At 45.1% G+C, this 27,870-nt stretch overlaps 1 protein-coding gene across 1 annotated transcript; it reads left to right on the top strand.

The window, feature by feature from the left end:
• Positions 1 to 8,889: 8,889 nt before the first annotated feature.
• nags (N-acetylglutamate synthase) lies at positions 8,890 to 27,565 on the top strand. The gene is made up of 8 exons (XM_061711175.1): positions 8,890 to 9,331; positions 15,146 to 15,417; positions 17,781 to 17,994; positions 19,083 to 19,263; positions 19,414 to 19,453; positions 23,524 to 23,655; positions 25,243 to 25,425; positions 26,491 to 27,565. Exons 1-8 carry the CDS (start codon positions 8,927 to 8,929, stop codon positions 26,669 to 26,671), a joined length of 1,608 nt encoding a protein of 535 aa, XP_061567159.1. The 5' UTR covers positions 8,890 to 8,926; the 3' UTR covers positions 26,672 to 27,565.
• Positions 27,566 to 27,870: the final 305 nt, after the last annotated feature.

Here is a 27,870-nt window from a genome sequence, read left to right as displayed (position 1 = left end):
TGGACCTGCTGAAGGACTATTGGGAGAGCCCAAAGCCAGAAAGTGACAATGTGGTGGCATATGTGGTCAAAATGAGGGAGAAACTGGAGGAAATGACAGCACTGGTACAGGAGAACATGAGGTCGGCTCAGCAAAACCAGAAGGTCTGGTATGATCGGAAGGCCAGAGAGAGGGTCTTCAAGCCTGGCCAAAAGGTGCTGTTACTGTTGCCAACCAGTGACAGCAAGTTGCTGACAAAATGGCATGGGCCATATGAAGTCTCCAAACAAGTGGGTAAGGTCACTTATGAACTGTATATGCCAGAAAAGCGGAAAAAGTACCAGAACTATCATGTTAACCTGCTTAAAGAGTTCCAGGGTCTGCCGGAGCCTGTGATCCAACAAATGTTTGTGCGGGCTGTTCAGGATGAGGACACAAATGAGAAATTTTTTCCGACAAACACCACTGCAGCAGAACCCCTGGAGGTTGATGTGTCGCATCTGTCTCCCACTCAGCAGGCAGAGGTCAGGCCACTACTGAACTCAGAACTTTTTAAGGAGACACCAGGGTTCACCTCGTTGGTCCAGCACAACATACGGCTGATGGAAAATGTTCCAGTCCGGCAGAAGAGCTACAGGATCCCGGAGCGATTGATTCCTGTTCTGCAAAAAGAGATCAAGCTGATGTTGGAGCTGGAGATAATCGAGGTTTCCTGTAGTGAGTGGTGTAATCCTATTGTGCTCGTGCCAAAGAAAGATGGTTCTCTCAGATTCTGCATTGACTTCAGATACCTGAATACAGTTTCTAATTTTGATCCCTACCCCATGCCCCGAATCGACGATCTGGTGGAGAGAGTGGGCAGAGCTCAGTACATCACCACGCTGGACCTGAGCAAAGGCTACTGGCAGCTAGCCTTGGCACCAGAGGCTAGGGAACTGACCGCTTTCAGGACGCCTTTTGGGATGTATCAGTTCAGGGTCATGCCATTTGGGCTCCAGGGGGTGCCAGCCACATTCCAAAGACTGATGGACCACGTGCTGAGGGATGTTGGTGACTTTTCGGCAGCGTATTTGGATGACGTGGTGGTTTTCAGCCAGTCTTGGGAGGAGCACAGGTTCCACCTACAACAAGTCCTACAGAGAATCCAAGCAGCTGGCCTGACAATTAACCCTCGCAAGTGTGCTGTGGCACAGAGAGAAGTAGCTTACCTTGGTTACATCATTGGGTTTGGGAAGATCAAGCCACAACTGGGGAAGGTTGAGGCCATCCATTCTTTCCCCGTCCCCACCACGAAGAGGAAGGTTAAAAGTTTCTTGGGCCTGGTCAGTTGGTACAGGAAGTCTGGGAGCGGTGCTGCTGCAGGAGGTGGAGGGAGAGAGCAGACCTGTGGTGTTCTTGAGTCGGAAACTGTTGGACAGGGAGACAAGATACTCGACGGTGGAGAAGGAGTGCTTGGCGATGAAGTGGGCGATTGACACCCTCAGATATTATCTGCTGGGACGACATTTTTGGTTGGAGACTGATCACCGAGCTTTGCAGGGGCTGCACCGCATGAGGGATGCCAACATGCGTATTGCAGGGTGGTACCTGGCCCTGCAGCCGTATGACTTCACGGTTCAGTATAGGTCAGGGAAGTCCAATGTGGTGGCAGACTGTCTGTCAAGGATGTCTGAGGACTAAGGTACTGTTCTCCTTCGGGAGAGGGGGGAGGAAATGTAACGAAGCGCATTTCGTTACTTGTACATTTTGCACATGTGGGTTATTTTCTGTGGCACAATAACAAGGTACATGAATAACGGCACTTTGCACTTTAGTCACGATAGCACTTTATTTACCATATAAATATTTAATTCTCCGCGCATTAATGCTGCACCTTCATCAATTGGGTCTTCATCAAAAGGACATGCCATGTTCGTGACAATGTACTTCTAATATATATACTGACTGTTTTTTATGACAGACGGCGGAACTTCGCCAAAACTTGCCTGCTGACTGAATGAATGAGGAAATCAAATGTGTGTGTGGCTCTGAAAGAGGCGGAGACACAGATACCCCTTTTACACCAAGCTGGTTCCAGGGCTGGTTCTGGGCTAGAGCCAGACTTAGCACCAGTTCTTCTTCACAGTCTAAGCACCGGCTCCTGGCTCTCAAAACTGGTGCTACACCAGCCCCAACTCTTTGCTGGGCCAGGCGTAAGAACAGCTTTACGTTGGGGGGCTACATGCCTACGTCAAGGGCTGGGGGCGAGGTTACTGAACAACCAAAGCAGGAGTAAACATGGAAGAGCGCCATTTCTGAACAAGGGAGCGTTGAAGACGGCCGTTAACTTAACAGACTGTTAAAATCTAACGTTAAAATGGATGTAAAGCAGAAGCAGCAATGGTCAACTTGCTGGATCGCAAACTTTTGCCGGCTGAGGAGCTGCTGTGCCCCGGGGCTGCCGGCTCTCGAGTCAAATTTCTTAACAGGCTGTAACGAAGCTCATTTCGTTACTTGTACATTTTGCACATGTGGGTTATTTTCTGTGGCACAATAACAAGGTACATGAATAACGGCACTTTGCACTTTAGTCACGATAGCACTTTATTTACCAAGGCTTGCACAGTACAGTTTGCACATTGCGTATTTGCACAGTTTATTGAAGATAATTAATTGAAGATACAGATATTGAACTTGCTCTATTTATTGTATATTTTATTGAAGTTATTTATTAGGTGATTGCATGCCTTTGGGCAGGTGCGGCACTCGGCTCCGCCTGCAAGAGAGTAGAGCAAAGTTGAGCTTCAACAGAAGACTGTGTAATTGTATAAGTATACTTATATATATATATAAGTATAAGTCTGAAGCGTGTGCAGAGTATTGATGAATATGTGTGGTGCAATATCGTGTGGGATAAGTGGGAATGCTGTGTGTGTACGAAGTTGTTTGTGTTAACACTTACCTGTCTGGTCCTGTGTCTGCTCCAGGGTGCGCGTCCAAAAGATTCCCCCGGGTGCATGGGCACGGTGATAAAGGTTCCGGGAGAGACCAAGTGGCCGGATAGGAAAGGTGGGGAATTCTTGAAGTGTTAATGGTTTTGCTTATTTATTGTAAATATATTTTATAGGTATTGGCCGGAGTAAATCAGTAACAGAGAAGTAGTGGAGCTTAGAAGCTAAAGGTAAAGGGGAAAGTGGCACTTGGTAAATTAGCCATTGGACAATATTTTAAGTTTACCTCTGTAGTGGAAGAATCTAGTGTAGGTGATTGGGAGCACAGTATAAAAGGTACCATTTTACATCTGATTTTTTGACTGGTCGAACCTATGGTACTAAGCTACATCTTGTCTGTTACTGTCATCAACATGAGTAAATAAAAGAAAATGTGAATCTGGGGAAACCTGACCATCTCGTCAACCTTTGTTCAACATCATCCAGCCGCTCACCGGTCGCCTCTCACACAGGCGTTATTTGAAAAACTGAGCCCAGGTTGGGGATCTTAAAGGTCACTTTTACGCCTGAAAAAAATATTAAAACTTAATAAATGGCCATATTAACAGCGCTACAGCAGGAATTAAAACAGCTTTTAACTGTCGGCTTACTCATATGGTGTGACGATCGACGCAGATCCTACGGCGTAGGTTACGCGGCGACGGGCGCCGTACGCCGTACCCTACGCCGTACCCTACGCCGTAGGCTCTGCGTCGATTTAACGCGGAACCATAAATCAGCTCCGGAGCCGGCAGTCAGCCAGAAATTCCGAAATTTTCAGAGCAAATTTCTTAACGGGCGTTATTTGGATAAACTGAGCCCAGGTAGGGGATCTTAAAGGTTACTTTACCTGGAAAAAATATTAAAACTTCATTGGCTTCCTTTTGTCTCGAAAGACAATGGGGTATGCGCCAGGGATTAGTCTGATGGTGGGATACAGGCCCTGCTGTGGCTAAACAGTCCGATTCCTGAGTGACAGTCTCTGCTGCAGACGAATCTGCAGTCTGGACTTATAGATCGTGAAGTGACCTCTCCAGGGCGCATGCCTGGGCAAAATATATGGTGATCCTGGGGTGCCCAGTCGTCAGGATCCCCCTCTCGGCCTTGCTGATGTGGTCCAAAGGAAAGCAGGGCCATACGTTTGGCATCAACTTGGCTGCAGGAGCTGCCGGTAGGGGGTCAGCGGTGACACCCAGCCGCCTAAGGGGCTCCACTCCTGATTTTCTGTCTGGGTTTACTCCCATAGCCTTTCCTTCTCCCAAAGGTGTCCCACAAGGCAGGGGGGGGTCTTTACCGTAACCCTGGTTTGGGGGCTGACAGGTACTGAGCCCTTGCCAGAGGCCGCCTGGAGGTGACAGTGGTTAGGGGTTCCCTCATTCCGTCCCCTAGGTCCAGGCCCCACCGTCGGATGCAGTTTAACGTCGTACCCAGGACGTTAATTATTAAAACTTAATAAAGTGCCATATTAACAGCGCTACAGCTGAAATTAAAACAGCTTTTGGCTCTCAGCTTCCTGATCAGGGTGGGGATGAAAACGAGGGGGAGTGATGGTGACGTATACAGTAACGTGATGACGTGGCTCTCTGGCCAGCTGCAGGCTAGCACCAGCTTGTGTAAAAGCAAACGGTTCTTACTTAGAACCAACCGCGAACCGGCTCTAGCACCAGCACTAGCACCAGCCCTGGAACCAGCTTGGTGTAAAAGGGGTAAGAGAAACTCCAGGTTCATTGAGATAAACCTGGTCCCGACCAGGTTAGATTCAGAGAGTCTGTTACTACGGTAACTGACCAGGTTAGGTTCAGAGAGTCTGTTACGGTAACTGACCAGGTTAGTTTCAGAGCGTCTGTTACTACGGTAACTGACCGGGAGCTTAAGTTACCTCTCTTTGTGAAACAGGCTAGAGTTACCTCTCTTTCTCTGGTTTGAGTTACCTCCCTTTGTGAAACGGAAAACTCAGAGTTTCCCTCATTTCAGGCTTAACAGACTCAGAGTTTTCACTAAACCGGCTTTGTGAAACGGACCCCTGTCTGCCTGCAGTCCACATCTTCCACCAATAGAAAACACTTTTAAAAAAAATTGCAACAAAGACCCAAGATTGGACTGATTGTTGAGCAGCTACAATACTGCATCTTCTAAAACTCCAGCAGCTTCAGAACTCCCCAGACAGGCGTTAAAAGAAGAGGGGATGCTGCAAAAAAAACATCACCCATCTTCACACGTGTTGTTGCCATCAACAACAAATGTTTGATCTGCTCGGTAGGATTTAATTTCCTTCAACCTGTTTCCCACAACTTGTTCTTCTTTGTCATTTATAAGCCACGTAAAGGATTCCTGTATTATCCGTCCAAACTGCTGATGATCAACATTTGTTAGCTCTAACAAATACCTAAATAGGGTGGTTTTCTTACAAACTTTTGACCTTCTGAAGGAGATCACATGATAAACTAACTTGTGCTTTTTCAGAGCGGTTTTGTTCTGAGCACTGTGTATTTTGTGGACATTTTTTCAAGAGTTGATGGATTTTCCAGGGATACTGGCAATTATCAAACATTTGAAAATAATTAGCAGCCAACTGTAGTCTGCCTCCAATATTACCACTGTAGTTTTGTCTGTATTTTAATAAGGAATAAAAAAAAGAAAAGGATGCTCATTTAAACTTTGAAGGAGTCCCTAAATTCAGTGTACAAATTTGTACAGTTTACTTTTGTAATACTGTATTTGACCCGGTCTTTGGACGTTTTGACCGTATAGAAACGTAATTCTTGCCATTTTAAGAATGAGACGTACCTGCTGAACTCTACTGCCCTTACTTTTTAACAACTTGCGCTTTTTATTATTTGACCTCTTTTCTTATCATTTTATTTCATTTTATTTGTTATTTACTGTTTAATGTTCAGTTTATACTTGCAGCCATGGGGAAGTATAATCCAGAATCACGGCATACACTTTCATTGCTATGCTGATAATACGGAGCTGTATTTGTCTATGAAGCCGGATGAGACAGAACCGTTAGTTAAACTTCAGGCATGTCTTAGGGACATCAAGGACTGGATGTCCGGAATTTTCTTGCTTCTAAATTCAGATAAAACAGAGGTTATCATTCTTGGTCCAGAGCATCTTAGGAAGGGATTAGATGGTGTTACGATGGCTTCCAGTGCAACTGTGAGAAACCTTGGTGTTGTTTTCGATGCTGTGCTTTTTATCATTTTACCTCTTTTCTTATCATTTTATTTCATTTTATTTGTTATTTACTGTGTAATTGTGTCTTGCCGCTTTTAATGTTGATGTAATTAACTTTGAATTACCTTGTGTTGAATTGTGCTATACAAATAAACTTGCCTTGCCTAAAAAAAGTACTTTTGTATGTTTTTGTGCTTTAAAACCGTTTACATCATGTACTTATCCTGTCTTTTTTCTTCTTCAGGTTGTGATGTTTTCCAGAAGGTGGGTTCTCCCGCCTATAGGGGGGTATTCCAAGAAGGAGGTTTACTGGCTAAACTGGGTATGTTAACCCAGGGTAAATGGTAAACCTGGGTTTTCCGTTCCAAAATGGTCAGGTTAAGTAAGTTACCATGGTAACATAGGCTCTGAACCTAACCTGGTAGGGGGTAGGTTTTATGCCGGTTTTGTTCAGGTTTTGTTCAGATAACCCAGTTATGTTTGGGTATTTAAGCGCAAGTTCAGGAGGGCTGCTGCGTAACTTGTTACACAATTCCTTTTGACGAAGGTCCCATTATCGATATAGAAGCCCAAATTGTCTGTGCAATTCACCGTGAGAGGGTGATAAGACCACGGTATGACATTTTGGCTTTCCCCGATGAGTATTTGCGAGAGCCCTACCGTTTTTCAGCAGAATCCCTGATTTATTTGAGTAACCTTCTCCATCCATACATTGCAAACGTTACCCATCGTGGGTCTGCCCTCTCTTCCTGCAAACAATGTGCATCGCACTACGTTTTATTGCATCTGGGAGTTTCTGTACAGTATTGGAGACGCTGAACATATCAGGAAAGCAACTGCCTGTCGGTCGCTGTGTAAAGTGTTCCTTGTGCTAAAGCGCTTCGTGCACAACTTTATTCATTTTCCTGGCCACAAACCTACGAGAGCCATTAAGACTGAGTTCCACCAACTGGCAGGTCAGCATCGCTTAGGTTTCTCAAATATGCACAGAAATCTTTGTTGGTGAGATTACATTTAATGAGCATTGGCTATATTGCAGGCTTTCCAAACGTTATTAGATGCATCGATGGGACGCATGTGCCAATTACAGCACCATCCCAAAATGAGGCTGACTTTGTTAACAGGAAAGGTTTCCACAGCATTGATGTCCAAGTAGGTATATTGGAACAGTAAGCTGCTTTTATTTTTGAGCGCTCTCTTAATGATGTTTGAAAACGTATTTTTTCAATTGCCAGATGATGCGATGCTGCAAATCTAATATCAAACGTGGAGGCGAGATGGCCAGGCTATGTGCATGATGCAGGATGTACAGGGAATCAAATTTGAGCTCCACATTTCTACAGAGTGCGTCATATTACTAATATTATATTGATCAGTTTTGCGAATATTCATGTGTCTAACTTTGTGTTATATGTGCAATTGCAGGAGAATTTGATGTCTATCTCCTGGGGGATAGAGGATGTCCGTGCCTCCCCACGCTCATTACCCCGATCCGGATGCTGGAGCGCAAACACGCTTCAACGTGGCTCACAGCAGAACCCGGGGAGAAATTGAGATGACATTTGGGATTCTCAAGGAGAGGTTTCAGTACTTGCGCAGGCTGAGGGTCTGCCCAGACAGGGCTGGGATAGAATTGTTGCATGTGCCATATTGCACAACATTGCCACATTGCGCAATGAATTGACTCCCGTTATTGAGGAGCCGGTACCGGCTCCTCCCTTTCAGCAGCAGGTTGACATGGCAGATGGTCACAGAGTGCGTGATCAAATCTGTCTCAATCATTTCAATTAAAAAAATACAGTTGACAGAGTTTTCACTTTTTTTTATTTTTATTTTTTATTTTTTCAGTTCATTTGCCCATTGTTTGCTTCATTCATTTAATATAAAATTCACATAATGGCCTAAACTTACGCATTGACGCGATCAGTAATTCTCTGCCAAGCCATATCACGTGCTTTGGCAGATATTAGTGTTACTTTTATTTGTAATAACTGCCCTCTCCTCCTTGTACGCCTCAGGAGGAACTTGCTGCTCCATTTCTGTGAAATATGTTGCTCTTCGTTTAGCCATTTTTTTGGGTTTCGACCCTGGAAACACTGGAGCTAAAAGCTAAAGAAAGCAGGATAAGATACACTAAAAGAGTTTAAAAAGTATAACATAACATAAAATCCTAAAAGTATGTCTAGAAAGCAAGACATTAAAAACTAAAAGAATAAGGCAATAGAATGTATAAAATAGACCATAAATAACGACTAAAACATTTAAATATAACATTGAGATAAAACAATGAAAATAAAATATGATAAAACAGGATAAACTAAATATTAATATAGAACAGAGTAGTAAGATCCAATAAAAATAGGGGTGAGCATAAAAAATTTAAGAGTTAAATGAGTCAAAAAGCCTGATTAAAGAGATGGGTCTTGAGCCTCTTTCTAAAAACATCAACAGTCTCTCTTTAGTATTTATCCTAGCTTTGGTTCTATTATATATGGATGTCAACGTGGGACCAGGACGTTTAGTTCTCAAAAGAGCGCATTCTGCTTTAAACAAAGAAAAGAATATCCATGAACTCATTCTGTTGTTAATTTGTGTTCAACAACATTCATAGAGAGCCCTAAAGAGTAAAAGAGGTCAGTAGTAAACGCCCCCCCCGACCCGACCCGACCCCCCTAACGAAACCCGAGAAGTGCCGACGCAGCAGCCGCGTGTGCAGACCGGTCCCGCCGCTCCGCCCCAGCCGCTCCACACGTGTGATTCCTCTGCTTCCCCCGGACGGATCCGCGCTGCCGCCCAACATGCCCACAGTAAACAGCGGCTCCGCCGGCTGCCGGGCCGTGGTGCTGGCCGGGAAGTACCTGTCCAGCCCGGGTCTGTACTCCGCCGCGGCGGCGCGCAGCTCCGGCCAGCAGCAGCAGCAGCAGCGGAGGGTGCTGGCTCCGCAGCGCCGCCTGGGAAGCAGCTCCGCCGCGGCGGCCGGCGGGGTGCTGGGTAGAGCCACGGGGCCGCCGGCGCAGCAGCTGGAGACCCCGCTGCACGTCTCCGCCGGGGAGCGGTACACCCTGGCCAACCGGAATCTCATCTACCGGGACGTGAAGGCGTTCCTGAACGAGGTGGGGGGGGATCCCCGGGAGGCCCGGTACTGGCTCACCCAGTTCCAGAGGGCCAGCTCGGCGCAGGCTCCCGCCTTCGCCGTGTTGGAGGTAAACTTGCACTAACTTTTCCCACTATAGGGTCGCCGCCCGTCCCTTAAAATACGGAATTGTTCCGTAGGCCTAATTGGGAATTAAAAGTTGCGTTCCGTATTGAACCAATACAGACACATATTATGCTCTTATTTATTGATGTCATGATATACAGGGGAAGGTTGGAAATTTTTAATATATTGCAAAACGTCATAAATTCAACTAAACGTGAAACGAATATATTATTTACATTTAAATTGAGATATTTCAAGCCTTTATTTGTTATAATTATGGTGATTATGGCTCACAGATTATGAAAACCCCAAATAAAAAATCTCAAAAAATTAGAATAGGCTATATTACGAAATCAATAAACAATTCAATCATCAAAATTATAACAAATAAAGGTTTAACATATCTTGTTTTGCCTGTAATGAGACTATGTAATATACATGTATTAGTTTCACCTTTTAAGTTGAATTATTGAAATAAATTAACTTTTACACCATATTCTTCACCTGTAGGCCATATTTTACATCTTGGCTGATGTGGACATAGATAGCATATCATATGGTTGGCTGTCTGTACAGTCATGCAAGTTCAATGCTATTAAAGCACTTTAAACTTTAAATCAAAGCGTTTTGTTTTTTCAAATAAAATAAATACATTTCTATGCATTTTAGAAGTTTTGGGGACGTCCCTTTTTTTGGCCCCTCCGCTGCTGAAATCGTGGTGTCCCTTATTTCTATTTCTGAAAGGTGGCCACCCTACCCACTACTGATGTGTAACACAGGCTTGACCTTTTGTTTGGGCTGCTTGAGTCTTAACATAAGTGATGCTTGCTATGTTGATTTGGGTATTCATTTATTTGGTGATTTGATTTGATTATTCAAGGATGAAGGAAACATGTAGACTGCACCTTTTTTCTTTCTTATTTCTCTAAGTTCAAGGAATATTTGTTATCCCCATGGAGGCAATTTGTTTTACAGCTTGCAGTCATACTTATCTCTTACTTTTATTTCATTACTTTAAATAATCCTTTTGAAGGTAGGCAGTGAATAAGCTTTGCTTCAGCCTACACCTTTTTCGATCAGGATGTTATTTGTATATTGGAAACTTTCTTTTTTTTTGTAATGTTTTCTTTGAACAGTGTATTTGTTTCCTTGTTGTCATTTTTCATTTTATTTTATTTTCAATTCTGTAAAAGCTATTTTGCTGTTTGTCTTATTTTTCTTTTTTTTTGTGATGTCATGATCGAAAATAAACTGAAACTGAAGTGAACTGAAGTGATCCAGCCAGACCTTGGGTACCGTGACAGCACAGATCCAGATCCCAGTGGGGTTATTCTCCCCCATCTCTAAACTGAACTGTATCACAGATGAAAACCTGTCAAGTCCACAGTTCCCTCCACCGCTGAAACCACACTCCTAATATTCACCCAGGATTTATTTCCGGCACAGAGTTTCTTTCTTTTTGGCTTCCTTCCTACAGTGACATGTTCACTCCTGTTCACTCCTGAGACATGCCGGTACATACCGGCATGTCTTTGGGGAACATTTCCCCCTTTTGCCGGTCTTTCAGAAGAGGGTCACCCCCCCATTCTGCAACCAAGTGAGAAGTGTGAGGATTTAACAACTTTCTGGCACATGACGAACGTAGTTGAAGGAACAGAGGAGCCAGACTTTACTCCAGGGACAAGCAGTTAGAGCCTGCTGACTTCCCGCCGGTGAGGAAGACCCGGATGCTTCCGGGCGGAGAGGAACACCCGGACGCTCCCGGGTGGAGAGGAGGACCCGGACGCTCCCGGGTGGAGAGGAACACCCGGACGCCCCCTGGGCGGAGAGGAGGACCCGGACGCTCCCGGGTGGAGAGGAACACCCGGACGCTCCCGGCCGGAGAGTAACACCCGGACGCTCCCGGCCGGAGAGGAGGACCCGGACTCTCCCGGGTGGAGAGGAGAATCCGGACGCTCCCGGTTGGAGAGGAGGACACGGACGCTCCCGGGCGGAGAGTAACACCCGGACGCTCCCGGCCGGAGAGGAGGACCCAGACTCTCCTGGCCGGAGAGGAACACCCGGACGCTCCCGGGTGGAGAGGAACACCCGGACGCTCCCGGGCGGAGAGGAGGACCCGGACGCTCCCGGGCGGAGAGTAACACCCGGACGCTCCCGGCCGGAGAGGAGGACCCGGACTCTCCCGGGTGGAGAGGAGAATCCGGACGCTCCCGGTTGGAGAGGAGGACACGGACGCTCCTGGACGGTGAGGAGGACCCAGACTCTCCTTGCCGGAGGGGAGGACCTAGACTCTCCTGGCCGGAGAGGAACACCCGGACGCTCCCGGGTGGAGAGGAACACCTGGACGCTCCCGGGTGGAGAGGAGAACCCGAATGGTTCTGGGATGCCGATTTCGTGTATGTGAAGACACACGTTTGTAGGATTTCCTCGCTCGGTTGGGCCAGTAGGTAAAGGCCAAAGGAGTTGGTGACCCAGTTTTACGGGAATGTTACAGAAGGCCAGTATGTACGCTCTTTATGATTGACATTTGTCAAGCCAACCCCCTGGCTGTGATTGGAGGAACAGCAAAAGGAGTGGTGGAAACGTGCAAACTGCATTGAGACCTGCAGATGGAGCCAAAGGAGCAGATGTGGTTGTCAAATCACCCAGTTTATGTCATATCAGAAAACAGTTGTTTTCAAAAGAAAATTTTAAATAAACTGCAACTTCAAAAGAAAAGACATCTATGCTTCTAAGGGCCAATCCCAATACAGCCCCTACTTTCTACCACTACCCCTAAAAAAAGAAGCCACAGATTTTAGGCCACTTGAAATCTTCCCAGGGGCCTGTCCCAATACTCCCACTACCCCTACTTTTCAGCACCACCCCTAAATTTTGCTTCCTACGTCACTGCGTGGTTTTACTGCGTAAAAGTAACCGTTAAGATCCCCAACCTGGGCTCAGTTTATCCAAATAACGCCTGTTAAGAAATTTGATCCAATGTTTTCAGAGAAGAGCCGCCGGCTCGGAGCAGCAGCAGCTCACGGCCGGGTCAACCTGCGCCGTCGTCCCGGGGAAAAACCTGCAGCTCTGTGGAGAATTACCGCTGGCTGAAATAAATCATTTAGGAAGATAAATGTTGGTTTAATAGATGAAATCTAACAGTTGTAGCTACGCCTGTTAAGAAATTTGCTCCGAAAATTTTGGGATTCCTGCCTGCCGGCTCGGGAGCTGATTTATGGTTCCGCGTTAAATCGACGCAGAGCCTACGGCGTAGGGTACGGCGCGCGTCGCCGCATAACCTACGCCGTAGGCTCTGCGTTGGTGTAACGCGGAACCATAAATCAGCCTTTATTCTGGCGAGGTTTGAAAAAGACTTCGCACCAATGGACAAACTAGTGATTATGTACATTCACTGAGAGAATATTATGAAAGTAAAATATATATTTCTCGCTAGAAATGTAATCAAAACGCATTTTTATGTAGAAACTAACTCAAAATATTGATTTTATTCACTAAAAAATAAGAAATGTCCGCCATGTTTTTTTTGTTTTCGTCATCATTTGCAGACTGAATCAAAACATTCTGGGAAATTTTTCTGGCCCTTGGTCAGCTAGGGTGAATCTGAAATCCCTCGCTGTGTAGGCCCAGATTGATGACCACTCGCCCTCGATATGTCCACTCCCCCTAGATGCAAAGAGGAATGGGGACACCACTACCCTCACGGGAACGTGCAAAATTTAGAGGGTAGTGTTGAAAAGTAGGCGTAGGGGGGGATTGGGACATGGCCTAAGTGTTATGTTTGTCATGAAAATGATTTTAGATTTCATTCTACACTTTCCTGGAGGCCGAGAGGCCAGATCTGGTCAGTACTCTGGCCACTACATTCTACATTACTTGAAAATCAGATTATTTGAACACAACTCAGAACTGCTTTGCAGCCGAGGTATGATGAGTGCATGGGCCGGTTTTACAGTACTCTTATGGAAAAGGATGCCCCTGATTTAGATGATGTTACTCAGGCTCAAGAACTGTTAAATATAGGATTAGGGAAGTATCTCTCAATGCTAAGTAACATTCTCTAGTTTAAAAGTGTGCCATTTTCTTGTACAGCATCTCAATATTTGTCTGAACACAGTTGTGCTTTGCGCCAAGGAGATTCTCTGTTTCGTATCAACACTATTTTCTTAGAAGGAGCCCCAGAACCACGAGTCAAAAGCAGAATCCAAGCGCACCAGGCAATCCTGTTGCATGGAGAAGTGCAGGAGCCTCCCTGAGCAGTTGTCATGGTCACACTAGATGAAGATGATGATAGTTTCCTGTATGTGGTACCTGCATTGCTGGACAACTACTTCTTCTTCCTGCTCTCGGCGCAGCGGACGCCTTTCTTTCTCCCACCCCTTCCCATATCTCCCTGCTGCTGCTGCTGCTTTCCTCAATCTATCTAAAGCCTTTCTTTCCATATCCCCCGAAATTTCTAAAATCATGGATCTGGTCAGCTGCTCTCTCAGCGCAATTGACCAAATGTTCTCGATGAGGAGACGGAACAGAGGGGAGCCCTCTTGCTGCTGGATACCCGATGGACCCCTGGAATAAGTGGAGGGTTGTGCCGGTCGAGGATGTCGAAGATGCCTACATAATTGGATTGCTGATAATAAGGATAATAGGATTTCTGCTTTTTGGAGCTGGCGGTTACCTGGCATATTGACATATTTGGAAACGTTGGCAGCCATTCTGGCCCTTTCAGAGCTGCCTGGCTCTGAAGAGATAAACTGTATGACCAACACTTTCCACTAGTACCTACTCGGCTCTACTCATCTCAGCTCGACTCGACTCAACTCGGCCTGGTTTCTTTCCCACTACAATTCAGCACCTGAAGCAGAAGTAGGAGGTTGGAGAAGCTGCTGTGACGTATTTGATTATGTGATCTAAACAAAGAAGACAACAACACTAAAGATGTAGAACCTGGAGGAGATGATAGATGTGCTGCTGGGTCTGTGGCTTGTGTTTGATATCAAGTAAAAAAATGAGAGTGAGAGAAGCTTCAAGCGGCAACGCTTTAAAAAAACAAAAACAGTTTTTGTTGTCTCGGCGCTGCTGAAAAGTCAGCTGGAGCCGTGAGTAGCTATGAAGTGACAGAGCTCCTGGTGGATCTGGTCGTTCCTTATCTCCGTCTAGATCCCTTTTTAATTCTCTCCTCAGACACCAGGTTTATGAACATCTGCACCTCAGAGTTGGATCATGAAACAGACTTTTGCGCTGGTTGAATAAAATGAAAAATAAGCCGCCATCAGAGTCTCTTTCTCTGATTTCCTCCTCCTGACTCAGACGTCTGACTCCAACCCCCCGACCAATCGGTGGCCTGTAGTGTGATGATGTCAGATACAGCCGACTCAGCAGCTTAGAACCTCAGCAGAATAGTTACAGAAAAGTATCTACTCGGCACGCTGGACCCCTAGTGGAAAAGAACCAAACCGAGTGGAGGCGTGTCGGGCTGAGTAGGTACTAGTGGAAAAGTGCCAAAACGTTGGGCGAGCAGAAACAAAATATGGATGTGACTGAACAGAATTGCAGACTAACTGCAGTCTTCCAACTCACTGGCGGGATGGAGAAAACCTCGGAGAAGTTGCAGGCTGGGCTTGGCGTAGCGTGAGGCTGATGAGAGAGAAAGCAGACTACCTTGAATTCTTATTGTGTACCAAACAATAAAAGGCAAAGATATGCTGGTTTTTCTGTCTGATCCCAGCTGTTCCTGGAGTTGTTTGTTCAGACCCAACTCTTCCTTTGTCAGTCTCTCTTTTGCAATCTGTACCTTTTTTGTTTTTCTTTTCTATCATAGGTGGACAGCTCAGCCTTCCACAGCAGGGAAATGGTCCAGAGCCTGGCCTTCGGGCTGTCCTTCCTGCAGCGGATGGACATGAAGCCTGTAGTGGTGATGGGCTGGTCTGAGCAGCAGGAGGCCGGGACCACGGAGCCGCTGAGCGGACCTACAGAAGTGGTGCAGCGGTGCCAGCAGCTGAGCGAGGCTCTGCAGCAGCACTCAGCCACCGTCCTGCCCTTCTTCTCCGCAGAGCCCTTCCTTCAACTGCACGGAGCACCGCGAGGAAGCAGGTAGAGGCGCGTCACAGCTAGGGATGGGAATTGATAAGATTATTCCAATTCCATTTTTGATTCTGCTTAACGATTCGATTCTTTATTGATTCTCTTATCGATTCTTATTTGGAAAAAAGGAGAAGAAACAATTTTAGTATCAACTTTGTTTTATATCTTTGAACAAAAAAATATAAGTGAGGTCTTATATGTATAGTCTGCAATGTTGGAGAGCTAGCAAGATTTGAAAGTGGCACCTCGTCTAAGCCCCGCCCCCTCCTCCCCCTCCCGTCAGCGCTCCGTCCAAAGCCATGCCCCCACAAACTTTGGGGAACGCGCATTTGCAGGAGTCCAGTTTTCCAGGACATTTTGGACAGCACATTTTCAACAAAACTACCCCATGTCTCATTCACCTGTAAGCGAGGCCGGTTTTAGGGGGGGGCAGGGGTGAGCTGTGCCCACCCAAACGTGCGTCCTGCCCACCCAATCAAAGTTATGGGGATCCTTTATTTTTTTATAATTTTATTTTTTTATAAATCTAAAAAAATATCACAGAATATCTGTACCGTTTCTGATTGGGTGGGCACTGCGCATCATTTTTAGACACAACAATGAACGCATACCGCAAAAGTTGTGTCTCGGCGGAGGGACCCGATGTCCCAGCAAAATGAGACAACAGAGAAGATCAGAACAGCAGACAGAGCACACACTGAAGGCTGATTTATGGTTCCGCGTTACACCAACACAGAATGGTGCGCGTCGCCGCGTACCCTACGCCGTAGCCGTGGCAACAGAGCCTGCACGGCAGCGCTCCGCCAGCCGCACCGCCAGCCGCACCGCCAGCCGCACCACCAGCCGCACCGCCAGCCGCACCGCCAGCCGCACCGGCGCTCTACGCCCTCGCCGGGATGGAGACGCCTCCATCCCCACGGACCCCCATACTGGGGGTCCGTGGGGATGGAGGCGTCTCCATCGGATCGGATCAGTCGTGACTTCATAGAAGGACAGAGTTCCAGCAGGAACGTCCACGTACACTGCTGCTCTGCCAGAGAATGAAGATAAAGATGAGGAGATGATGGATGTTTCTCTGTTATTGTGACAGACACGTTACTGACCACCTGGATGATGGTTCAGACTCCAGGAATGATCATTTCTTCCAAACACTACAGTCATCAGAGTTTCCTCTCCTGCTGATTCTTCTGTAACTCACTGCTACAGAAACTTGTCCGCTCCACTGGACCTCCCAGTAACAGCGACCCGTCAGAACTCCTCTACACAGCAGCTGGTACCAGTAATCAAACCTGTCTGGATGATCAATGACTGATCCTCCTCCACATACATCATCTTCCTGTTGTCGTCAGACAGTTTGATCTTGTTGTGGACTGTGTTTGTGTCGATGGTGAGTTGACAGGAATCTGATGGAGAAAACAATTATTGATCAGTTATTGATCCCTGATGGACTGGGGGTCCGTGGCAGACCCCCAGTAGCGGACAACCTGCGCCGCAGAATGGCACTTTGGCTTTCTTTTTTTGGCCTTTTTAGCAGGGCGAACACTCTGAGCCGAGGGAAGTGGACACAGGGACTGGAAGCAGAGGGACGTGACGAGTGCGCTAATGGGACAGAGGGGGGCGTGGGCGGGACTTAAAATGAAGGTATCTGATTGGTTCTTTCCCCCCTGCCAATCCTCTGGTCCTCTGACCAATCCGTGCCATTCGGACCGCAAAAAACAGATTGGTCAGAGTTTTTACAGGAAAAAAGCTGTCAAGGAGGTCGGATGTTTTTCTTTCCTTTTTCTGAACACATTATTCACTGGCTACTCTCAGGATGGAAGGACCATTTCACCCAGTATAACAATAAATGTTTTTTTGAATACGATTACAGACTATACCCCCAGCATTGGGCTCCTCGATGGCTCCTTGGCGCGTACCACACGCCGTAGGCACGGCGTCGTTTTGACGCAGAACCATAACTCAGCCTTAAGTCACTGCTTGGTAACGTTCATCTATTCCCGCCTGGGTCAAACTCTTCCCTGCCTTGATGAAAGGAGAAGCTAGCGGTGACTGCTCTTTAACTTCTCCATAGATGAGCTGACGAGCTGCACTCGCCCGGCACGTCCGTGTGTCCGAGAGCACAGCTCTTCTAAAGCATGATTTATGGTTCTGCGTTAAATCGACGCAGAGCCTACGGTGTAGGGTACGCGGCGACGCGCGCCGTACGGTGTCTTCGTGTTTTTTTTCCCGGTACTGCGTACCGGCACTGAATCTTTTGGTGGTAGGGAGTACCGGATCGTACCGGCTTACTTTCACCCCTGCTTATCATGGATAGTGTTCTGAGGCATGATGGGTAAACCCCGTGTTCACCCCCTCACCTCTGGTCCCCGCAGCGCTCCAGCAACCGTCTCCGTGGACGCCAGCCTCCTCCAGTGGAGTCTGGACTGCGGGACCATCCCGCTGGTCTGTCCCGTGGGCAGAGACGAGCGAGGCTGCTCGGTGATGCTGGACCCCACGGAGGTCACGGCAGCCGTTTCCAGAGCTCTGCAGCCTCACAAGGTCATGTTCCTGAACAACTCCGGAGGCCTGCAGAGCCCCAAACACAAGGTACAAACACAGCTGGTTCTGCAGGGGAAAGTATGGGAACCCCAGAGAATAATTTATTATAAATTGTGACGTGCTCTTCATGCAAGTCTCAAATCAATATATAAACATAATGCACTTACATGAAAAACACAAACGTGTAATTTCTTGTTTCTTTATTAAATAAACACATTAATGATTCACAGTACTGGTAAGAAAAGTATCCCATCAGTTCATTCATCAAAAGCTACCTGGAGCTAACTGTGTCGTGCACGCCCTGAGTCCAGCTGATGTCATGAGTTTGGGGGTTTAGAGTCAGTTCCATAGATACAAGACACTCAAACATTTCAAGATGATCCAGAATGATCCAGAACTCCCCCTCTGGTCCAGAGATCCTGGAAGATCTGCTTTAACTTGCCAAAAGAGGTTAAACCAGCCGTTTCCTCAGCATCACTTCCCCCTAGGGGAGTTTTTACCTGCCATTGTTTATGTAATAATTGCTCGGGGTTTATGTTCTGGTCTCTGGAAAGATCCTAGATACAACTTCTTTTGTAATAGGTCGGCAACCCAAATGTTTTAGAGCCATATTGGACCAAAAACACAAAAACAAATATGTCTGGAGCCGCAAAAAAGGAAAAGTCTTGTATAAGCCTTAGAATGAAGACAACACATGCTGCATGTATCTATATTAGTTAGAACTGGGGAAAGATTTTTTTTTCATTATGCACTTCGAGGAAAAAGTCGAAATGTCGAGAAAAAAGTTGAAATGTCGAGATTAAAAAGGAATGGAAAAAAGAAGAAAAAAAGAGGAAAAGAAAAAAGAGAAAAAAAAGGCAAAAAAGAAAAACATGGAAAAGAAGAAAAAAAGGAAAAAAAGCTCCAGGAGCCACTAGGGCGGCGCTAAAGAACCGCATGCGGCTCTAGAGACGCGGGTTGCCGACCCCTCGCAATAGATGCTATATAAATAAAATTGAATTGAAAATTGAATTGAAAAAAAACTTTGGTCCTGCACTGTGAATGAATACGCGAGAGATTAGGATCTTGTCACTGCATAAGCTTTCCTATGCGTGGCTCCGTGTCTGCCTGTAGCTGGACCTGTGTTGCTGTTGCAGGTGTTGGGGACCGTGTCTCTGCCCACCGACCTGCCCAGTCTGTCCACGGCGGCGTGGCTGAGTGCCGCCGAGCGCCGCAGAGTCACCACCATCGCCAGGCTGCTCAATCAGCTGCCCACGGAGTCTTCTGCTGTCATCACCTCAGCCAGCACACTGCTCACCGAGCTGTTCAGCCACAGAGGTGACACACACACACACACACACACACTCACACTCACACGCACACACACACACACACACACACACACACACACACACACACACACACACACACACAGTGTGTTTCTGTTTCCCACATGAATTCAGTTCTCTGTCTGCCCCTCTATCTCAGGTTCTGGGACGCTCTTTAAAAACGGAGACCCCATACACCGGTCAGTATATACCTTATATAATAATTATATACATTTTATACATATATAGAGGGTCTGGATTGACGTCACTTCCCCACTGGACCAGCCCCCTTACTCACACTGAGTGGTAAAAACAGCTGCAACTAGTGGAGAAGACGGGATAACAGCTGATTATCAGCTTAAATTAAAGGCAGTTGGACTTGACAGTGACCCGTACAGTTACCAAGAACCAGTGGTCCATGGACATTAATATTTGGTACAGTTACCAAGAACCAGTGGTCCATGGACGTTAATATTTGGTACAGTTACCAAGAACCAGTGGTCCATGGACATTAATATTTGGTACAGTTACCAAGAACCAGTGGTCCATGGACATTAATATTTGGTACAGTTACCAAGAACCAGTGGTCCATGGACATTAATATTTGGTACAGTTACCAGAACCAGTGGTCCATGGACATTAATATTTGGGTACAGTTACCAAGAACCAGTGGTCCATGGACATTAATATTTGGTACAGTTACCAAAAACCAGTGGTCCATGGACATTAATATTTGGTACAGTTACCAAGAACCAGTGGTCCATGGACATTAATATTTGGCCACGAATCCAGTTTCCTGATATTTATATGAACTTAATTTCTACGCCGGGGAAATACACGAAGCAAAGCTTGAAGATACAAAAGTCTTGACGCTTGGTCCGACTTCAAGACAGGATTTGTTGTAGAAATTAAAGTGATGAGGACACCGAACTTTATGATTTAACAGTTTAACGTTAGCCACCCAAAAATTCAACATTACCTGACACAAAATGGGAACCACAAATCCACGTTTCTGTGTCTGGAATCCAGTTGTTTCTGTGAATTGCAGCGATCCATTTGTGTCTCTTAAGCCTTGTGCTGTCTTTAGGTCAAGGGAGGGTGAAGGGAGAAAGGAAGGAATGAAGGAAGGGAGAAAAGAAGGAAGGAAGGAAGGAAGGAAGGAAGGAAGGAAGGAAGGAAGGAAGGAAGGAAGGAAGGAAGGAAGGAAGGAAGGAAGGAAGGAAGGAAGGAAGGAAGGAAGGAAGGAAGGAAGGAAGGAAGGAAGGAAGGAAGGAAGGAAGGAAGGAAGGAAGGAAGGAAGGAAGGAAATAGGAAAGGGAGTAAGGAAGGGAGAAAAGATGGAATGATGGGAGAAAGGAAGGGAAGAAGGGAGAAAAGGAAAGAAGGGAGGGAGGAAGGAATGGAGAAAAGGAAAGAAAGACGGGAGGGAAGAAGGAAGGAATGGAAAAAATAAGGAAAGAAGGAAGGAAAAGCAAAGAATGACGGAAGGGAGGTAGGAAGAAAAAGGAGTAAAGGAGGGTAAAAAAGGAGGAAAAGAGGAAAGGAAGAAGGAAGGAGAGAGCATGGGAGGAGAATAGAAGAATTTGGTCATTTTGACCCAAAGACAGCACAAGGGTTAAGTTTATTTTTCGGCAGTCTGTAAAATGATAACTCAGATTTCTTGCTAAATCTATGAGTACAGTTGATCGCACAACAGCTCTCTCCCATTTTAGATGTTTTCCAGTTGCTTAAACTGAAAGTTTACTCTGACACTCTTGTCTTTCTGACACTCAGGGCCCGATTTACTAAGATCCTAAATAAAGAGTACTAAATTGCGTGTGCACTGAAAAAGTTTGCGCGTGCTGTTTGCGTGTGGTTTGCGGCTGATCAACTAAGATTGCGTGCGCAATTGATAACAGGTGCAAACCACAGTATTTAAATGAGGTGTTGCGTGTCTTAAGGTTTGCGAGCGCAAACTCTGCGCCATGGAGAGTCTGGATGGAATGCACAGTCACAAGTCACAAGCGCAAAATGAAATTTGACGAGTTGGAGTTGGAGATATTAGTGGAAGAGGCAAATAAACACATTCATGAACTACAGCAAAGAAATGTAAACATTACCAAAAGAAACGCAATATCGGAGAAAACCTGCGATAGAATAAATGCAGTTGGTAACACAAAAAACGGAAAAACGTCTGGTTTTTCATATTTCAATTTTAGGCACAGATCAAAAATACGAAATAGAAAAACGGGCCACAGGACCGAATTTGATTTTAATATTGAATTGGTCGGGTTTACGTGACCCGGCGGTGCTCGGCATGATCTGAGGAGAAAAAGACAATCAGACACAGAGCTGGAGAGCGCTTTGATTCATCTATTTATGAGTTAAGTTTTTATTCAGATGTCCACAGTATATTGCAAATATTATATATTATATAGCAAACACTGACAGTAAATGTGTGACAGACGGGACCATCATATGGCCGTCGATTTAACGCAGAACCATAATTCAGGCGAAGCTGCAGTCTCTGCGCTGATCCTGACACAGCGGGTCGGAGCGGATTTGGTCATGATGTTTAACCTGTGTTTTGTGATTAATAAGCACGGGTTTTAATTAAATGTAATTTACGAAGGATGATTTCACGTTCAATAAGATAAGTAATCAATAAAATACAAAGTTTTGGCACAAAGGCTTGGCCTGCTTGTGGGCGAGTGGAGGGGGGCACATTAAAAGAAGGTGGCAAGATGTAAGGCGAAGAACTAAAGAAAAAGTGGCCTTTAATAAAACTTGTGCAACCATTTTTAAAATAGCATGCAGCAGAATAAAGACTCTCTCTCTGCGTATTCTTTGATTTTGGATGTCGCCTCCTTGCCACAATAACAGCAGCAGCAGATTAGCACCTTCCTTTCAAACGTATTAAATACAGACGCAATCACAATACGCGCAACTACTTTCAGGCTTGGTAAATCTCATTGCGCGTGGTAAATGGACCAATTTGCATCTTCCCCTCCCAGTATTTAGGATTTCTGCCGGGTACGCCCCATATTGATTTTTCATCAGGGCAAAAGTACTAAATGGATTGCGTGTGCAATTTTGCGCATTTCAGAGACGCAGTCGTCTTTGCACGCTGTTAGTAGATCAGCTGGCACTTTGGTTTGCGGGTGTTGTCAAGTTTGCACACGTTTTTACACACGCAAACCTTTAGTAAATCGGGCCCTCAGTCTTTCTGACACTCAGTCTTTCTGACACTCAGTCTTTCTGCCACTAGGCATGGGACGATATGAAAATTTCATATCACGATATTAGTGGACAAAAATATCACGATTACGATATTATCACGATATTAGCGTGTCGCTTATAAAATTCTTAAAATGCAAGGAAAAACACTAACCGTGGATCCACTGGTTCCTTCAGAACATTTATTCTCAAATCATTCACAACACAGTGACACTTGAGGTAGAGAACAAATAGTGTACTGTAAATGTTATGCATTACAAAATGTAAACTATAGTACCGGTACCGGTACTTATTTGAACTTTCTTTTTTTGTAAGAAAATACTTCCCTGAGAGTCGAAAGAAATAAGTGACAAATAGAAATAAAGTGACAAAGTAGAGCCAAATGCACACTGATTGTATTACTCTCTGAAACTTTAACAGTGGCTGGCTGCCTGCTACTTAGTACGGCTCTCTGGAAAAATAATAAAATAAAGGCACTGCTCTGTAGTATACAAAACAAAAGCTGCATGGCCAACACAAAGATTGAGTGAAAATAAAGTGCCACAGTAGTCAAATGCAGACGGATTGTACTACTCTCTGAAAAAATATTAAATAAATAATAATAATAAATAAAATACATGAAAAAAATAACACTGGCTTCTACCTGGCTGGTAGCCTTGTGTGACCAAAAATAATAAATAAAAAAAATAAAAAAATTGGCGATAATTACAGTACCCCACGATAACGTTATCGCGGCCGTTTTTTATCGCGATATACGATAATATCGTATATCGCCCCATGCCTATCTGCCACTCAGTCTTTCTGACACTCAGTCTTTCTGTCACTCAGTCTTTCTGACACTCAGTGGGCGTAACCCGCTGTGAAGTGTCATCTGTGACGTCATGCACTTTCCCTCTATAAGTATTTATATCAGTCTGTCCTGTAACCCAGAGGTCAAAGCTGTAATCCCAAATTAACTGTTTCCATAGGAATTGAGTTACATTGCCTCCCACATGTTTAGAAGCAGAATAACACACTACTTTCATTCAGCAACACTAATGCTGTGTGTGTGCAGGTACAGCTCACTGGATGAAATCAACGTGGAGCGCCTGCTGACTCTCATCAACAAGTCCTTTGATAAGACTCTGAGGGAAGATTACATCTCCAGTCTGAGAGGGCGGCTGCACTCCATCTACCTCTCTGAAGGGTGTGTGCAACAATCCACACATCAAAGTTTCTCTGTACTCCATATATTGTAAGAAATCTCATCAATGATATATCACGATATATGTGACTGAAAAAGAAAAAATACCCATAAAAAGGAAAACGTCTGTAGTTATGCATTTATTCAATGCCAAAACTTCATACAATGTACAAAGAAAGTGCATTTGTATATTTCCTCACTGTCTCCTAGGCTTGTAAATGTAAACACTGAACAGCTGGACAAATGAAAGTGTATGAACATTAATAACATGTTTTATATAAACCAGGACAGTGCACTGCTTTGTTTCTACCGTATTTTTGCGACCATTAGACGCATATAAACGTCTTTTTTTTTTTTTTTTAAATGTGCCGCGCACCCAATGACGCAATGCGCCCATTGTATTATTGTAAAGGCTGATTTATGGTTCCGTGTTACACCCACGCAGGGTTACCTGGCAACGCAGAGCCTACGCCATAGGGTGCGCGTCAACTTAACGCAGATCCATAAGGCAGACGTAATTGACGCCACCATGAGAAGTTAAAGGGGGGGGCGTGATTTGCGGACGTAGTAGGGACCACCATAAGAACGTTAAGGGGGAAGGGGGGGGGCGTGAATTGCCCGGCGGTGGCTCCGTGGCGGGGCTCCTGGGGCGGATGGGGAGACTCGGCCTCGTTACCGAGAAGGAGACGCGGCTCCCGGGGGAGCTGCGCCGCAGAGGCGGGCCGGACGGCTGGAGGAACCACCGACCGAGCGGGAGCTGACACGTCGGCTGCTGCTCGGTAGGCGGGCTCCGTCGGCGGGCTCCGTCGTTTACTGTTGAAGGATTGTAGATTCGTGGGCTGACGTGTCTGCTGGGTTGGACTGTTGTTCGGGCTTTTGCAAAAGCCGGCATCATTTCCGAGGGGCCGCACGGCACGGAAAATTACTCGGCTCAGCACGGCCAGAGAGCTGCGGGCTCTGCCCGTCGCAGCTGATCAGCTCTCCCGGTCTCAGCGCGATCAGGCTCGGATGAATGCAGAAACGGAGGATGAAGATTTTGATGGGTTTGATGGATGTAATAACTTAAATAAAGTACAATCCAACTAAGTTTTGCTCCCACTTTATTATTTTTTTTTTTGCTATATTTGTGTGTGCGCGCGCGCGTATGTGTTGTAAGGCGGCGCTCCGTGTGTGTAGACGGCGCCTTTTCGGTGGGTGCGCCGTATGTGTGTTTTAAATCCAAAAATGACACAAAAAACTGAGGGTGCGCCTTTCTACACGGCGAGCCGAATGGTCGCGAAAATACGGTAATACTGAAAAGTCAGTAAGCAACTTAATTTTGCATAGTACCTCACTGCCTCCTAGTCTTGTAAATGTAAACACTGAACAGCTGGACAAATTAAAGTGCATGAACAATAGTGCGGTGACAACCACGTAAATCCATTATCTGTGTTGTAATAAAATATCGATATTTGTCGTCAGTTTATCGATTATTCATTGCGACAGAGAGCACAACAATATATTGCAATATGGATTTTTATTTCCCCCACTACTATTATCCATCCCCAGCGGCTGAGGTGTCAGAGTAAAAGCCTTGCTTGTGTCCTACAGCTACAGCGCAGCAGCCATCATCACCATGGAGCCGCTGAACGGCGGCACTCCCTACCTGGACAAGTTCGTGGTGAGCAGCAGTAAGCAGGGCCAGGGCACCAGCCACATCCTGTGGGAGTGTATCAGACAAGACCTGGGCCAACTCTTCTGGAGGTCTCGAGCCACAAACAGAATCAACCCATGGTGAGTCACGTGTTTCTTGCCTCAACTGAGTCCTGCACTGCAAAAACTCCAAATCTTATTTCTAGTAATAATGTCTTATTTTTTGTCAAGAAAATCTCCTTACACTTAAAACAAGACTCATCACTGGAAAAAAAACCAACAATTTTCACCTGTTTCAAGTAGATTTTCACTTGAAATAAGTAGAAAAATCTGCCAGTGGAACAAGATTTTTTTGCTTGTAATGAGAAGATAAATCTAGTCCCACTGGCAGATTTTTCTACTTATTTCAAGTGAAAATTTACTTGAAACAGGTGAAAATTGTCAAATAACTTATTTTTCTGGTAATGACTCTTGTTTTAAGTGAGATGAGATTTTTTTACTAAAAATGAGACATTTTAACTAGAAATAAGACAAATATTCCTGGTAAGATTTTGAGTTTTTGCAGTGTGCTGCTCAGTTTGCTTTAAAAACAATAGTTCTTCTTCTCCTCCTCCTGCTTCTTCTTTTCCTAAATTACACCACAACTGAAAGCTTATCAGGAGCCACATATACAGGACTGTCTCAGAAAATTAGAATATTGTGATAAAGTTGTGTCATACAAAATGATGAAAATGACAAAATGTCATACATTCTGGATTCATTACAAATCAACTGAAATATTGCAAGTCTTTTATTATTTTAATATTGCTGATTATGGCTTACAGTCTAAGATTAAGATTCCCAGAATATTCAAATTTTTAAAAATAGGATATTTGAGTTTTCTTAAGCTGTAAGCCATGATCAGCAATATTAAAATAATAAAAGGCTTGCAATATTTCAGTTGATTTGTAATGAATCCAGAATGTATGATATTTTTGTTTTTGTAATTGCATTATAGAAAATAAAGAACTTTATCCCAATATTCTAATTTTCTGAGACAGTCCTGTAAATAAAAACAGCATCTGCTGCTGATTACAGCATCTTTTTATTTTGAACCCAGTGAACCTGCCGAGATGTCTTACCTTTGATTTCCTCTTCTTTCTCCCCATTAAAACAAGGTTTGACTATTGTAGCTGCAGTTAGATATTTACTTCTTTCTATATCCAGGTACTTCAAGCATTGTGATGGCAGCTTCGTAAATGGAGTGTGGACCATCTTCTGGTTCGGCCTGACGGACATCCGGGACTCCTACGTCCTGGTGGAGCACGCCAAGAAGATTCCAGACTCATTCCACGGCTCCTCCTCGGCCTCCTCGGAGCGCTCTCCTCCCCCTGCGGCAGGATCCTGAACCGCCTGCATCTCAGCAGCTGCTTATGTCACTCTTCAGCTGGGGAGGATGTTTCTTTAAGATTGGGGGTTTTTCTTAGTTACACCCTCGTCTTTCCCACCCAGATTTACTCCATTTCTACTTTTCTCCCATCTAAAACTACAGGGCGGTAGGAGGAACATTTTATTTTTAAAGCTGCTTTCAAAGTTATTTTGTGAAACAGATCTCGAGAGTTTCATGTTCAAAACAACAGAATAACATCATGTTACACTCGAAGTTACCTTGTTGTTCCAAAACCAGCGATCTCTGGAGAGGAAAACCACTCAAACTGGGGTCTGACTTTCCACTGTGGACCAGGAAAGCTTAAAAACCTTTATATACACTCATCAGCCGCACCACCTGGTGCAGCTGGTGCACCTGGTGCTCCTGGTGCAGCTGGTGCACCTGGTGCAGCTGGTGCACCTGGTGCAGCTGGTGCACCTGGTGCAGCTGGTGCACCTGGTGCAGCTGGTGCACCTGGTGCACCTGGTGCAGCTGGTGCAGCTGGTGCACCTGGTGCAGCTGGTGCAGCTGGTGCACCTGGTGCAGCTGGTGCAGCTGGTGCAGCTGGTGCACCTGGTGCAGCTGGTGCACCTGGTGCAGCTGGTGCACCTGGTGGCGCGGTACTTTATTAGGTGTTGTACGGGCTTTTGACTGTCTGAAGTATCTTTAAAGCACAAGCTCAAATCCAAAAGTTAACAGTCAGTGTAAAATGTAAAAAAAAAATCATAAAACCGTATTTTCTTTACAACGGAACATAGAAAACATTCAATATTAGAAATCAGGAAATGTACCAATTTAAGAAAAAAAAGGTAAATTTAAACTATAGGACTGTCTCAGAAAATTAGAATGTTGTGATTTTCTGTAATGCAATTAAATGTCATTTTTGTTTTTGACATTGACATTGACATTCTGGATTCATTAGAAATCAACTGAAATATTGCAAGCCTTTTATTATTTTGATATTCCTGATCATGGCTTACAGCTTAAGAAAACTCAAATATCCTATCTAAAAAAATTAAAATATTCTGGGAATCTTAATCTTAAACTGTAAACCATAATCAGCAATATTAAAATAATAAAAGGCTTGCAATATTTCAGTTGATTTGTAATGAATCCAGAATGTATGACATTTTAGTTTTTTTAATTGCATTACAGAAAATAAAGAACTTTATCACAAT

The sequence above is a fragment of the Cololabis saira genome, chromosome 21 (genome assembly GCF_033807715.1).
Source record: "Cololabis saira isolate AMF1-May2022 chromosome 21, fColSai1.1, whole genome shotgun sequence".
Classification (NCBI taxonomy): Eukaryota; Metazoa; Chordata; class Actinopteri; order Beloniformes; family Belonidae; genus Cololabis; species Cololabis saira.
This window is presented reverse-complemented; position numbering and strand designations above follow the sequence as displayed.